This window comes from Tenrec ecaudatus, chromosome 13 (genome assembly GCF_050624435.1).
Source record: "Tenrec ecaudatus isolate mTenEca1 chromosome 13, mTenEca1.hap1, whole genome shotgun sequence".
NCBI classification, from domain to species: Eukaryota; Metazoa; Chordata; class Mammalia; order Afrosoricida; family Tenrecidae; genus Tenrec; species Tenrec ecaudatus.
The window spans coordinates 79,219,508-79,235,088 of record NC_134542.1 but is presented as its reverse complement, the minus strand read 5'-3'; the positions used below and the strand labels follow the sequence as shown (position 1 = coordinate 79,235,088).

The 15,581-nt window shown below is 46.2% G+C and overlaps 1 protein-coding gene across 10 annotated transcripts in view; it reads right to left on the bottom strand.

The window, feature by feature from the left end:
• Positions 1-15,581, bottom strand: part of RBMS1 (RNA binding motif single stranded interacting protein 1) — a 266,113-nt gene that overhangs the window by 109,554 nt on the left and 140,978 nt on the right. For 8 of the 10 annotated variants that reach the window (XM_075529650.1, XM_075529655.1, XM_075529653.1 and 5 more), the window contains exon 2: positions 5,170-5,345. In XM_075529650.1, the coding sequence (XP_075385765.1) occupies positions 5,170-5,345 (176 nt within the window). The remainder of the gene's footprint in view (positions 1-5,169; positions 5,346-15,581) is intronic. The other 2 variants (XM_075529646.1, XM_075529649.1) reach the window with 1 other exon arrangement.

Here is a 15,581-nt window from a genome sequence, read left to right as displayed (position 1 = left end):
TTCACTCCCATAAAGCCCACAGCCTAAGAAGCCTACGGGGCAGCTCTGCACTGCCCTCGAGCACCGCGTACGACACTGTTTACAACTGTAGCGAGTGAAACGGAAAAGGTGCGTGGACCAAGGATGCGTCTGGAATGAGAGAAGAGTTGGAGCAGCAGACGGGACGGAAATACATCATTTCTGCTTTAGTATATTTCCTTTAAAATACATTACTAGAGCTGCTATCAAGGAGTTCAAGAAGGAAGAGAGTGTTTTGAAACTGATTGGCACAGCATTTGTACCATACTGCCTGACGTGATTAAACTATGGAATGAATGAACTAAAGATAAAAATACTATAAGTTGTTGGCACATGTAGATATCAGAGACTTTCCATATGACATCAATACCATAGAAACCACTAAGCCAGTAGTTCTCAATCTTCCTAAGGCCGCGACCCTTTAATACAGTTCCTCATGTTGTGGTGACCCCCCCCCCCCAACCCATGAAATTATTTTTGTTGCTACTTCTTAACTGCCATTTTGCTCAAGTTATGAAAGTGTCATTCAACACCCAAAGGGGCCGTGGCCCACAGGTTGAGAACCGCTGCACTAATCTGTCCAGCCTTGGTCAACTGAGATGCTCCCATTGGCTCTCACTACATGTCAGGTAGAAGCCTGGACCCCAAACTTACATACAAATGCTGTTTGTAAAATAAAAAAACAAACAAGTTTGGAGATAATGGAAGGTCTTGGTACTCATGGCAGGGAATAAACCAGGGTGGGTCAAGGAGCCTGAGCCAACTACCAAGAAAAAGTGCAGCAACGGAAAGGGGTTTGGGGTTCTGTTCACACAGCCCATTTTCCTTACTATCCACAACTTCAAGATCCAAATCCGATGTTTGTCTCCTTATTTGGAGTGTACGGTTAGATCTGATTTAGGCTGATTCCAGCAACTGAGATTCTGAAGATGAAAGAAACAGGGAGAGTAGTATTTATTCACTGACAACTGTGTTCCAGGCAGTGGACCTAGAGGTTTAAATATTACTTAATTTAATCCTGGCCATCACTGTATGATATAAATATGAGGTCACCTAATTTACAGACGACTGAGAATTAGGGTCTTCCTCAGAACTGTGGTAGATACTCTGGGGAACCCAACACTGGTAACACTGGCCACAATGATTCTACAGTTTAGTTGGGAATTTGCCAAACGATATGCTACTATCAGTATTATAACTGCTGTGGACATGCTGAATAATGTAGTAGATACTTGAACAACAGAATTGTAATTGTCAGGTGATGATACAAAAAAATGAAATAAGGAAGATCATTATTAGCATGGTCCAGCCCTTACAGAGACAGGGACACTTGGACTCTTGAAGAATCTGAGAGAAGAGGAGGCATCTGAGGTGAGGTAAGAGGCTGAGCAAATCATTTTCTCTGATCTCACCCCAGGGTGAGAGGAAGACTGCTCAAAGCTCCCGGCAGTAAGAAGGAAGAGGAAATGGCAAAGAAGCATCCACAGAAGTTCCTGAGTCAGAGGACACAGAGCAAAGAGGGACGGATCGTCCAAGGTCGTTCTGAAACTTCTGAAAAAGTGGCCGCTTGGAAGGAGAGGTGGTCATGTTGAATGTGTGGTATTCATAAAAGATTTTGGTGGAAAAGTTGGTTTTGAAAAAAATTGGAACAAGTAGAGACTAACCTTATGATAGGAAGAGGCTGAAGTATAATCAGCCAGGAAGCGTAATGCCAAAAGGACAGATTTTGAACAGACAGACCACAGTGGAGAAAAGACTAAAGAACCTGAGAGAGATAGAAGATGCAGTATCGCTTCGGTTGAGAAATTGAGGGCAAAATACAAAAGCAACGACAGCCCTTCAGCTCAGAGTACACTTGAGAAGCTGGAATGAGACAAAGATGGCAGCACAGTCAAGTGGGTTGTGTATTTGGGATGACTTTAGAGTAAAGAAAGAATGAAGGATGCCTGAGGGTCAGAGGGCAACAAATGACTTCTTTCAGTTACTCAGCTGCTTCTGGTTCCTAAATATGGTCCCTAGTTATTCTGATGAACTCTTGAGGGGAGAATGTGTTAGAAATAAAAAACAAAATGACATGAAGTCCCACGATGGTCTTACATACCCAACCCACCACCTACAAATTAACTAGATGATTGCAATTAAATTAAATGATTGCCAAAAAATGAATCTTCCTTCAATTCCCTCTTACCATTACTACCTTTATGGCCCCTGCCTGGTTCTCCACTGGCTGGCATCAGCCTGAGTCCATTCTTCTTACTCTGTCTGATCTATCTTTCCCACGGTCGTGACTCCCTCCTTGACTTAGGGTTGGACTGCTCGGTGGCTGTCATCTCTTACAACATATGCAGCTGCCTTCCTCTAAGAGCTGTGTCTTCCACCGAGCACAGCTTTGTAAAAATGTTTTTCCTTTCGGATTTTCAGAATCTGCCTGTCATGTCACTCATGCCTGCAGCAGTGTCGGATTGTACTGTCCCTTTTTAGAAACATGTCTGAGTATCTTTTCCCTTCTTTCTATGACATAACCCTTGAAAATAACTTGAGGCCAAGTTAACGGTTTCTCTCCAAGTTAACTCCCCTCTCCCCGTACACCTGCAATGGTAAATCATAGCATGAAGTTTTTATTTCTAAAACATGGTCCCCCCCTTCTCTTTTCAAACTATAAAAAGTTCCCAAGAGCTACATTCCTAACCTCTCTTAACTAAGTCCACTGTGTGTGTGTGTGTGTGTGTGTGTCTGTTCTTACACCCTAGGATGAGTTGCTTCCCATCTCATCACTTCCACTCACCAACTAGTTATTCTTTATTGGAGACAATGAAGGCCAGAACAGGAACACTCTCCCCCGCCGCCTCTCCACATGCTAAGAATGCCCCTCACCAAAAAAAAAAAAAAAAAATCAGCAAATCAAATCTGGCATTTTTTAGATGTGCTGGGCTGAAGAGAGTGAAGAATCTAGCAGCAGCCCAAGGTGCAGTGCCGTAACCGATAAGTTTTGCCTCTGTATGATACGTATCAAAAACTGTCACTCCAGTTAAATGAAAAACCTGGAATTTTACAAATGACAGAAGACTTTTCTTTGGAACTGACAGGAGAGCGTGACGGAGCTAACAGTTATTGCTGCTGCTGACAATAGCAAATAGAACCATGCTCAGTCGGACTGAGCAAATCCTCGCACATCAACTGGACTAATAGCAACAGAAGAAATGGCAAATTTTCTAGGAAAAAAAATGATGAACGTGCTTTTGTCGCATTCGGAATATGACTGGATTCAATAAAAAAATTACGGACTCCATTTTTCAAGTACCTATTAACTGCCTGTGAAACATGGTACTCTTCCATTGTTCTACGGTTTTCAGTCGGTCTCCTTGATGTGAACCTTACATAATCCCAAACTAGCTAGAGAACAATTTGTCTTTTGAAACCCCTTCCCTCCTTCCCTCCCTCCCTGGTCTTCTGCTTCAGCAGTTTCAGGGTGAGCGTCTTTCTTCTACTTTCTACAAAATTATATTTTCAGCTCCTTAGACTTTATGGCGCTGTATCCACCTGTAATTATGCTGCAAAAGCATAAGACGACGCCAGTGAGAGGCCAGCAGCAGACAAGATAACAAAAGGCTTGCTTGTGGTCTCAAATAGCTGTAGGAGGGCAGGGCATATGGTGAAGTTCTTTCTGTCTTGGGCTAAGCAGGACAAACCCCAGGGTAAGACTTGCTTCCAGAACAGCTCCTAGGACAGGGCACTCTTTCACTGCCCCAGAAGGTAAGGGCTAAGGCCAAAGTCTAAGAAGGTTACCCACCGAGGGTAACACAGGACCTTGGCTAATAGCAATGGGCTCCCCAGGCCCTAAAGACCTACTACCTGTCAGTCTATCCTTCCTCTCTCAAGAGAACAAAGTAAAACCACACGAGTTCTTTTGGGAAGGCCACACGTTACTTGATTCTAGTTTGAAAACAGTGTGCCAGTTAGTTCTGAAATGTGTTTTTTTTTTCTTACAAAACATAAGAAGTACTAGATCTCGAGTCATTAGGACAACAGCAATGAGATACTATTAAGGGGATGCTCTTTCTGCAATGGAACCATCTCTCACTGCCTAGAAAGTACTCTTTACACATAGATATGCAGACAGGCACAAGGGCCGTACAGTCATTGGTGTAAAGGAGCATTACTGTTTTAGGAAATGCCCCACACGGGGTCATACTGGTAGTCCTTTATAACGTAAAGGATTAGATGCTTTTGATTTTACATAATCATCTTTGCCCTGTGTGGTACCTCTAGCCCCTTCCTTTAAATTAGTGCTTTCTTATTTAGTGAGCTACTGTAATTGCAGCAGGGAACACTTTTATATTCTGCCCAATGACACTCGGAATGTGAACGTACTTGGGAACTCTAAGTGCATGCCCACGTGGCTTCACACAACTCGAAAGGCGGTACCTTTCCAAATGCATCAGGTGAGCCACCGGACCACACGAGGGCAGACCCCGCAAAAGTGCCCTTCTCCTTCCATCGCCCCAAGTGCTTTCGGAAACCCCGTGCTGATACTCCCGGCTGGAACAGAGAGCTCTCACGCCCTGCAGGTAAGGCTAGGCAGTCACAACTTCCCTGATAACAATGGTAGCCAATTTCTCTCATGAGGTACATCGGGCCCCTGAGGAGTTTCCACTCCTACAAAGGATTTACCCGCCCCCGCCACCATGTTATTTTAAAACTTCACAGTTTATAAAACTTCTCCTCTGCCAGTATGATGGTCAGACACTGTACTGATGTGTCTTCTATCTCGTGTGTCTGCTGGTGCCACGGACGGTGTCCGTGGACAGCCCGTAGAATGCTTTCCTGGTTTCCACTCGGAAGCGCGCAGAGACTGTCTGGGAGTAGACCTCTCCATGGCAACTCGCCACAGGATTCTCTTGGGGTCCCTAGAGGGTGCCAAGGGTGACTGCGCGTGGCGTCTAAATGCCATGCTTCCCATTTGAGCCCAGCCAAAGGCGGCTTGCAAGAAAGGGGTGATGATGGACTTGCGCCCCTGGAAACCCGACTCTGACACACACGGGGGTTCAAAGGCGAGTCTGAGAGCACAGGTTGCTTTAAGCGTCTCTCAGAATACCCTTTGTATCATCGATAAGATGAGGGAGGAAACACAGCATAACAACTACTACTTACGGCTGACACAGCTTCACGAGGTCCTGGTCCGTGGTGTTGGGAGGCAGACCTCGGATATAGAGGTTCGTTTTGCTCAGCTGATCCCATCCTGAGTTGCTACTGCTGCTACTGTTGTTATTACTGCTGGGGGTGCTGGGGCTCGGAGGGGCCATGGGGTGGGCCGGGACTAGAGACTGCTGAAAGACAAAGACAAAAACACCAGGCGTGTCACTTGCATATTGAGGTACTGAGTCTGACTCAGAGACCTTACCAAACCTACTGCCACCAAGTCAGTGCCCACTCCCAGCGGCCCGATGGCACCGGGGAGACCTGCCCCGGCGGGTTTCTGAGGCAGTAATTCTTCACAGGAGGAAATCACCTCATCTCTTTCCCGTAGAGGGGCTGGTGACTTTGAACTGCTGACCTTGCGACTAGCAGCCCAACTTGGTAACCCACTAGGCCACCGGGGTCCTCAAAGGCAGTTACAATCTCCAATGATAATGACTTTGCCATGATTTAACACAGATTAAGTGAAGCTTCTCTGGCGCACAAATTTGAACCCATCTTATTAAAGCATTGTTCATTCCACAAAAAGAAGCCCCGCCCACCCGACTCCATTGAGAGTAAATTCACAACAGGATTTCACCAAGTCGAAAATGCTCGATCATTCATGCTCCTTACATGTGATTCCATTTTTGCAAGATTAATTTATCCACCACTTAAAGAACACACCTAAGACACCAAATGGTTGTGCATAAAGTATGAATGCCATGCTTACATACAGTCACTTCGAAATCACCAGACTTTTACAAAGGTTTTCGGATTCTGGAAAACCTTTGACTGAACATTGCCAATAATCGTACTAGATGATGCTTCAAAAACGAAAAAAAAATTTTTCTTTGGGTATAAGACATCCTAAGCTCAACCAAGACCCTTCATCCATCCCCCCACCCTCCTACCCCCCGCCCAAGGGAACACTTCTCTGGATTCTGCAACAGACATCTGGAGAAGATTCGCAGGCATGCTGCCGTCCACTTTGGCTAACTGGGTGAAATGTAACCCTTGTGAGAACAGTGTAGCAGTTGGAAGCCGTCCCAGGCCTAGAGGCAACCAACTCAACTTTTGTAAACCATGCAACTGAGGGGCCAAGTGTGGTATTACAGCCAGCAGCCACCTAGGAAGAAAGTCTGAAATGGTACTCACGCCAGCTAATGCTGGGAACCAATCCAGAGAAACCACCGCTCTGCGCTCTGCAGCCACACACCTCACTTGGAGAAGCCGCAAGGCGCATCTCCAGACCGAAGCGTGCACATCTCCCACGGTGCTCAGAGCAAAAGCACCCACTCCCACACCAGGGACGGGACTCTTTTTCCACCCCAAAGTAACTGTGTAATAAATGCACTAAATCACAGACGTCGCGCATTGAGCAGCCTCCAAAACAGGTCACGAAATAATCACTAGCTGCTCTAATGAAACTGTCTTCTATCTTGAGCTGTATTACCACAATAAGAAAACGAGGTGTATTTAAAATAGAATTAGGTGGCTTCTAATAAACGTTGAGAGCCTTTGCAGTAAATGTAACCTCCCTTACCTTATCAGCAACCTCAACAGTCCACTACAGACTCCTGGCTCTGAATCCAGGTGTCTCCATGAGCATCCCAATTCTACAGTATCTCAGCTCAGGCAGATCCTCATTAATTTTAAGCCACTTTTGATATTTGGCTGTCAGAATGTCCTTCCCATATGCCACGCTGTTATTTACAGTCGACCCAGGGAGTCCGGAGTCACTGCTGGAGGCTGAGACACGGTCACCTGGTGAGACTTGGCCAGGTGTGAAAGATGCTGAGGCTCTAATCCATCTCTATGGGCACAACCATCCCTCACGGTGGGCCAATCGGAGGCCCGGGAGCCAAGAGCTGGAGTACATGCCAAGTCCAGATCAGCTGCACCCTGTGCTTCCGTCTGGGGCTGAAAGGGATGAACAGGCTGTGGACTTGCCTGAGTCAAAGAAAGGCGTGGGGCAAAAAAAAAAAAAGAAATGCCCAGGGCATAATTTATTCAGAAGTTATTCGGGCATAAAGTAATGTGTTTTGACTCAGGTATTTACTTTGGGGGCAGCAGAAGTAGAACCGAGACTGACAATTTAGAACTTAAACAGCTGACTTAATATGTGTGGCAAGTGTCCATCTTTATTCCAATGGTATCTTCCCTTCTCTACAGCACGTGAGGAATACACAGAGCCCTGAGCCATCCTGCTCACGATCCTAGGTGGGAGCGGGCTTCCTGAACATACCCCAGACGACCACTGGCCCACGGCGAATCTTGCAGGGCAAAGTTTAAGCTCAAATATTACCCTAATGCCAACTATCTTTCGGAGCCGGGTCATAGGCAGAGAAAACACCCTAAGGCGAGAACTAAAATGTCCAAAGTTGTCCATTTTAAATTTTTTTTGGCATTCTCCCCCCACCCCAAAATTTTTATAGTGAAATTTAAGTTTTTAAAATTCACTGAAAGTAAAAATTTAATTCCTGAAACGCCTGTATCCAAAAAAAGACAATAAAGCTGGTTAAGCACTTAGCTTGACTGTATTAATAAATTTGGTCAACTCCAAAATTTTCACAAAGGGTTACATTAATTTTATTAGGGAGAACGATACTGCTATCTATTGTATATTTACTAATTGTTTATATGCATTTTACTTAATCCAATGAAAAATGTACATGATTGTTTTCTCATTTTGCAGATTAGAAAATCCACCTCAAAGAGGTAAAGTAATATACATCGGTAAGGCTGGAATTAGACTCAACAAAATTGGGGTCTTTAACCACACGTTCAATGGCACCTCAAAAATACTATGTCCTATGTAACCCATTTGAACGCTTTCATGTTTCTGTCCCTATCTTTCTTGCACCAGAAACCCTGGGGGCAAAGTGCTTACCCTTTCGGCTGCGATCTGCAAGGTGAGCAGTTCAAAAATGCCAGCCGCCCGTGGAAGCAAGACGGAGCTTTTTATCCCTGTGAACAGTTACCGTCCCAGAAACTCCCAGGGCGGTTCTACCCTGTCCTATAGGGGCATGATGAGGACGACTTGATGGCAGGGAGTGAGATCTTTCTGGCAACTACCATTTCGTTAATAACCTCTCAGCTTCGCAGGCGGGGGATACTTAATGACCTTGGCAATGATTTTTTTTTTTTAAAGAAATTCAAACCCAAACTCACCGCAATCCATTCAGTCAATTCTAACTCCCAGGGACCTGATAAGGACAGTGAAGAACTGGCTCCTGTGCGCTTCAAAGCGGAGACTCTAGAAGAGTAGAACAACTCATTTTTCCTCCCCATAGTTTCAAACTGCTGACTTTATGGTCCACAACTTGGCAGTTAACCCAACCATGGACCCATGATGCTTCCAGGGCTCCACTGAAGGGTGTTTTAAAAATTCTACTGTCTAATTCTTCTCATAATAGAAAGATCCTGCTAACCACGTTTAAAAGGTACAGCATACTACAGCTGATAATTGACATTTTACAGAGGCACACTTTAAACCTTCATTTATATACTGAAATGCAAATGACAAATCTTCAACCATAACTTCAGAACTCTGATGAATTCAAAGCAATCATCACTCTGTGGCTGGACTCTGAGCCTGACAGCTCAAACAGTAAATCCCAAAAGAAAAAATGGAAGAACATAACAAGGGAAATTATTTTTATCAGACTCCATTTCATCACTGGTTGGTCTTTTGCTTCTCAAACCCCTAAGTAGCCCTGGACTCTGAAGAGCGGCTCCTGCAGATGACAGGTGTCGCAGGTTTTGCATATACACGGGCATAGGAGAGCGGTCCAGCGCTCTTTCCTCGGGCCCATGGGACTGCAGCAGGCCGGACCACTGGGATACGCTGGGATTCCAACGGGTGGTTTCCTGAAGCCCCGGTAGGTCATGCTGCTCTCCTTCCTCGTCATTTTAGTCTGAACACTCCACTGAAACCCGTGGAGCCACACAAGCCTCCACTGGCAGACAGTGGCGTCTACGCATCAGGTGCTTTGGGTGGGAATCAAACCCAGGTTTATCCTATGAACCATCAATTCCTCCTAGCATAGCCACATACACGTCCAATCTAATTTGGAAATGTGGTGACAGGAACCCATCTCCTACCAACCTTAGTAACCCATCTTCACCACCACTACCACCACCACCCCAGGGCTAATTGTACTGTTGGGGGCAGGTCAACAAGATACCGTATATACTCCAGTACAAGCTGACCTGACTGTCAACCGAGGCACCTAATTTTACCACAAAAACTGTGTTTAAAAATGTGCTGAAAAAGTCAGCTTATACACGAATATATACAGTAATTTGGTTCTGACTGTAATACTGACTTGGGTGGAATTTCCACACAGAATTGACAGAAAAGCATCTCTGGACTTGGCCGTTGTGTGAACAGCTCCTCCCTGCACTCTTCTGCCAGCCTGGGTGTGAGCCCCAGGGGCAGGGGCCCAAGCTCTCCAGGAGCACTGCCTCTGTCCTTGGTGCCACTGCACAAAGCAGGCACACCGGACTCCTCGCCTCGGCCCTTGTAGACCTCTCCCACGCCAAGCCGTTTCTTCTATAGAAACCAAGTCTAAAGATCCCTTACACAAAAGAAGTAAAATGAACTGCATGTGAACTAAGGTACTTTCGGAAGTATGGACACTGTTGGGAATTTCTATTCAGTCACAAAAATTAAAAATAGAAGAGCTGTCATCAATTCCCTCATTTCCTTCCTATTACTAATAGGTTAAAAGCAATGAATTTGGACCAAGCTCTCAGGGCTGGAGCCGTCCTCCCCTGCCTCCCTGGGCATTTACGGCTTGTTTTGTCCCCATTCCCATGAACTGGAGGCCGCTCGGCTGCGGCGGACAACACCACTGCTAGCCACTTCTCCAAGCCTCCTAACACATGTTGACGAGAAAGGAAGCTTAGGACCTGCCTTTGCATTTCCATCCAGCCTCCCTGAAGACTCTCCTTTTTTTTTTTAAACAATTTATTAGGGGCTCATACAACTCTTATCACAGTCCATACATATACATACATCAATTATATAAAGCACATCTGTACATTCTTTGCCCTAATCATTTTCTTTTTTTTCTCCTCTTTTCTTTTTTTACATTTTATTAGGGACTCATACAACTCTTATCACAGTCCATACATATACATACATCAATTGTATAAAGCACATCCATACATTCCCTGCCCCAATCATTCTCAAAGCATTTGCTCTCCACTTAAGCCCTTTGCATCAGGTCCTCTTTTTTTTTCCCCTCCCTCCCCGCTCCCCCCTCCCTCATGTGCCCTTGGTAATTTATACATCGTTATTTTGTCATTTCTTGCCCTATCCGGAGTCTCCCTTCCCCCCCTTCTCTGCCATCCATCTCCCAGGGAGGAGGTCACATGTGGATCCTTGTAATCAGTTCCCCCTTTCCAACCCACTCATCCTCCACTCTCCCAGCATCGCACCTTACTCCTTCTAATGAAGCCCCTTCACACACACAAACACACCTCCCCGCCCCCCAACAGGAACATGAAAAGCTAACCCAGCAGTATCTAGAAGCAAAAAAAACTCAAATAACATCACAACACACTCCTTCCAGAGAGCCCCGAGAAGACACAGACACGACTGCGAGCTGGAAACAAGTGTGCTATCGAGAGTGGCGTGGCGAGGCACGTGCAGACACCGTAGACTACATCCATTCGGTACTGCTTCTTCACCTTCAGATTTCAAGCTGTAAAAGAAATCGAGCAATTTAAGGGAAATCTCCAAACAGAGCACGGGGGTGGGCACGGCACCCTGATGGGCTATTTTTCCACCGGGAAGATCTTTTCCTGACTTCCTTTTAGCTGTGTGAGTGGGGGTGGGAGGGCTGGAGGTAGAGCCGGGAAAGCCCACAGGGCAGCAGCAAAGTGGATGGTGCAGGGATGAGAGCTGAGAAAGTGGCCTGAAAGCAGAGGTCCCTCTGTGGTCTGGAGGCTAACTAGGAACAGCACCTGTTTGGAGGGAAAGAGCTCCTCTTCACGCATACAGATCCTCACCCGTCTGCACACCGCAGCGAGAAGGGCAAACATCAACTAACCCCACTGGATGCAGGGGTCACAAGTGCCAGCCCAGGGCTCAGGAGCTGATGGAAGCTGGTCCTCGTGTTTGGAAACAAGCTCTGCATTCTCTAGGACTGTGAACCAGAGCAAGACACGATGACATTTTCTGTTGGATTAAGCCTGTCAAAAGGGAGAGCTCCGTGTCATATCAGCGATTTCAATAGAATCTAAACATAAAATGTCCCAACAGACCTCACAGTTAGCCGAGTTCTCAAGATGGCTAGCAGAGCTCGATCCCACCATGATGAAACTACAACCTCCACACCCAAACCCGGGTGCCACAGCCACGAATAAAGCATCAGTGGCCAAGGGCTCAGGTACAAGCTCAAAGGAAGTCCAGATCTGCATGAAGCAGCCAAACAGTTGTCACGGACACGACAAGTGGCTGGCTATTCAGCAACGATGTTGCAATCCTATCGAAGGGGAAATGTCTCAGAGATTTCCCCGCAGGAGACACTTTGGGAAGGGTGGTGGGTGTGGTGGGACAGGAGGGAAGAAGAGAGCGCCCTCCAAAGGCCTTTCGAGATAATGTGTGATCTCTGAGGTAGAAGTTTTCTTCCCGTTCCAACGGAGAAACTGGATTCCATACCATCCAACTGGACTCTTCCATGCAAACCGCCCACTGCATTGGTTCTGTTCCCTCCTGGGGTCTTTCTAAGAATCAGAGTCCTGTCCCAGGCTGCCCCCTCGCCCCCAGCACTTTAGGGCAGGAAACACTGTAGGTCTAGCACTGGCTGTTGCTTCCGGTTTTTTTAAAAAAACAGAATGATGGGGTTAAAAACAAACAAAAACCTTAATGGTACTAGATTGAAGAAATTGTATGTACACGATTCATCAGGAAGCTGAAGGACCAAGAAAGACGATGAAGGGTTTATGGCCCTGGCTTCAAGATTTCCCTACCAGGGAATACTTGCTCTGGGAGGGGAAGGCTACCAGTGGGCCCCACCATCTACCTTGAACTGCAGCACACGTACTCCAAGAGTGTCAGTCCTCAGAGCAGCAAGAGGTCAACAAAGGGAAAACGGAGGAAGACGCACGTAGGGGCAACGGCGTGACTGAAGAAGGCTCCACAGAGTGCTGGGAGGCTGAGAGCTCAACACTAGTGGGAAGCCATTCAAAGTCAAAGGCGTGGAATCCTGAGAGCAGGAATGTGGAGCAGTGCAGGGAACAGGAGAAAAGCGGAGGTACCTAACCCATACAGCCGGAAGGGTCATTCTTCACGAAACCCAGTGACCGGACCAACCTGGCTGGCTGAGATGGCAGGTCCTGGCAAGTTGTGGTTGGAAGGGCAGAAAGGGAAAGGTTCTAGAAAGCTAGAAATTAAGGGGGAATATGAGTGTGGTGATGTCTGAGGTAACTGCACAGTCATAGGGAGGCGAGACAATCAATTAAAGACAATCAAAGAAAGGGAGGATGGCCAGTAGAAAGCTTGGGAAACCCCTTTCCTTGCTCCACAAAAGAAAAATCCCAAATAAACTCATGGCCACAGATTCCAATTCATAGTGACCCTATAGGACAGAGTACAACTGCTCCTATGGGTTTCTGTGACTAGAGAACAAGTACTGGGTGGAAAATCAGAGTATCCAAATTCAAGTAATCTTTGGACAGCTTCAGGAACCTGAGTGGCATAGTGATTACACACAAGGATGCTAACGACAACATCAGCACAACAAAACCACTAGCTGCTCCAGAGGAGCAAGACGAAGCTTTCTACTTCCATAAAGAGTTACAGTCTGGGGAAACCCACAGGGGCAGTGCTACTTGCCTTATAGGGTAGCAGAGGGTCAGGGTAAACTGGAAAGCAGTGAATTTAGAGTTTTATTTTAGGGGTGAGGCAGCTGGGTTGCCCTCCTGTGATAAGAGCAGCTTAGGCTGGATGATGTCTACACTTACTTCTGGCTCTAGAGAACGCTTGGTGTCTCCAGCTAAGGAACAACAAGACAGTGCCCAGTCAGCCCTTGGGGCAGCCAGCCCTTGGGGGTACTTCTCTGTCTGCTTCATAGTCAGCAAAACAGCAAGAAGCTAAGCTGGCACCCTTGGAAGGCAGGTTTCTCTCCGCACGACGTTCAGAACTCATTCTGTGGTGCGTTCCATTTCCCTACGCCTGCTAGGCCGAGCTTCATTTGCTACTGAGTCACAGAAGATGTTGAGAAAATATCACAGATCAATACACTATACTAAAATTATAACTGAGTCAAAAGGAGCAACCTTTAAAAAGCAAACAACGTAAAGATTCTGAGCTTCTCTGAAAGGAGTGGGAACGTTGACGTGAGAATAGTATAGCTGAACTCACCCCAGGACATAGCCATCGGGGTCTTTTTGCTTTGACATGTCACCAGTGTGGAAGGCCGCACTGCACATTCCGGTCAGCCTCATATTTAAAAGAACACGGTAATGACTCAAAAACACTGCACGTGAAAAAAATGGGGGGAACCCCAAAACATCATTAACAAATGATGCCCAAACAAGTAGCTTTAAGAAAGCTATAGACTAAGTCCTGCTCAATTTCTAGTGTGTGATTAATTACTTTTCTGGGTTATGAACGGGGGTGGGGGGGGTCAGGGGGTGCAGAGCACGTTTTTCCTCTCCTTCTGGGCCCCAGATGAAGAATTTTCAGCTCCACACTAGTTTCCCCATAGCACTGTGTCAAGGGGACAAGACGCTTCATTTTCATTTGACTCCTAATAAATGGAACAAACAGACCGCCCTAAGGGAAGTGAAACAACTCTAACGTGACAGTAGTAGAACTAGAACACCTTCGCAGGGAGCTGCGTTTCCTGCTTCCTGGCTCCCCGCCCGCCGCCCTGGGTTAGGCCTCCCGGGCTGACAACTTCCTTCCAGCTGTTTGTGGAAGTCCGTGTGCAGAACAGTTTGTATCTTCTCCGAGGACTTCTGGTAAATACCAAAAACGATCGCTGAGGCTGCAATGTGCTCAGGGTGGAAATCACCTATTTTAAAATGTACTTACTCCACATTGAACAGCACTCGTTGAAAGCGCTAGGAAGGATCAGCTGAACATTATACGGGGAAAGATAGATGAGGAACCTGATCTCCTGCAAAGCACCTACACCGGCGCCCTGCTAGTTAACTGGCTCACACGTTCCCCAGCCCAGGCCCCAGACGTAGTACGTGGTGGTGGTGTGTGCGCGCACGTGTGGGGAGAGGGGAACTCAAACAGTACGGGTTTCACAAATTAGTCCCTGGAGAGAAGCAACACTATATCAACTTTCTAGAAAGCTGCACAAGTATCTGAACTCTTCTCAGATTTTTAAAATGCAATCATCGGATCTAATGTTACTGTGACTTATTTTTAAAGGGCTGTCATTGAATTGACTGCAACTCATTTGTCAAGAGTAAAATTGTGCTCCATGGTTTCCAAGGGCTAGGTTTTCGTTTGTTTGTTTGTTTGTTTGTTTGTTTGTTTGTTTGTTTACAGAAGCAAAGGAGCCCTGGTGGCGTTGCTGAGTGGCAGCCTACTACTCGCAAGGTCAGCATTTCAAACTCACCTGCGCCCTCCAAGGGGAAAAGAGAAGGCTCATCTGCTCCCATAAAGATTGCAAAACTCTGAGGGAGGGGGGAAAGGGGAGGGAGGGGAAAAAAAAAGAGGACCTGATGCAAGGGGCTTAAGTGGAGAGCAAATGCCTTGAGAATGATTGGGGCAGGGAATGTATGGATGTGCTTTATACAATTGATGTATGTATATGTATGGATGGTGATAAGAGTTGTTGGAGTCCCTAATAAAATGTAAAAAAAGAAAAGAGGATAAAAAAATGATTAGGGCAAAGACTGTACAGATGTGCTTTATACAATTAATGTATGTATATGTATGAACTGATAAGAATTGTATGAGCCCCAATAAATTGTTAAAAAAAAGAAGCCATGGATGCAGCCACAACCTCCACCAGGATTGGCAAGATTTCCAATGTACTTACAATAAAACTCAACTCCTTTCCTGAAAAAAAAAAAAAAGATTGTAAAACTCAGACACTGTGAGTAGGGTCCTTAGGAGCCAACTCTACGGCTTGGTTCGGGCTTTGTGTATATACAGGGTTGAAATCTCAGTCAGAAAACTAACAGGTGGGCTTTAGGGAAAAATTTAAAAAGAGAGAGAACAAAGGCACGCCCTCTGCAGTAACTGAGAGGAGCCATCCATTTCCGGTTTTCACCTGGACGGACTGCTCACACACAACACAAGCACAGACTGCAGAGCCACACGCACAGAGATCTATAATGAAAGAGCTGCCCTCCCTGTGTGGCTCCCTTGCTGCCATTATTCATATCGTGTCAGATGCACACTGCTGGCT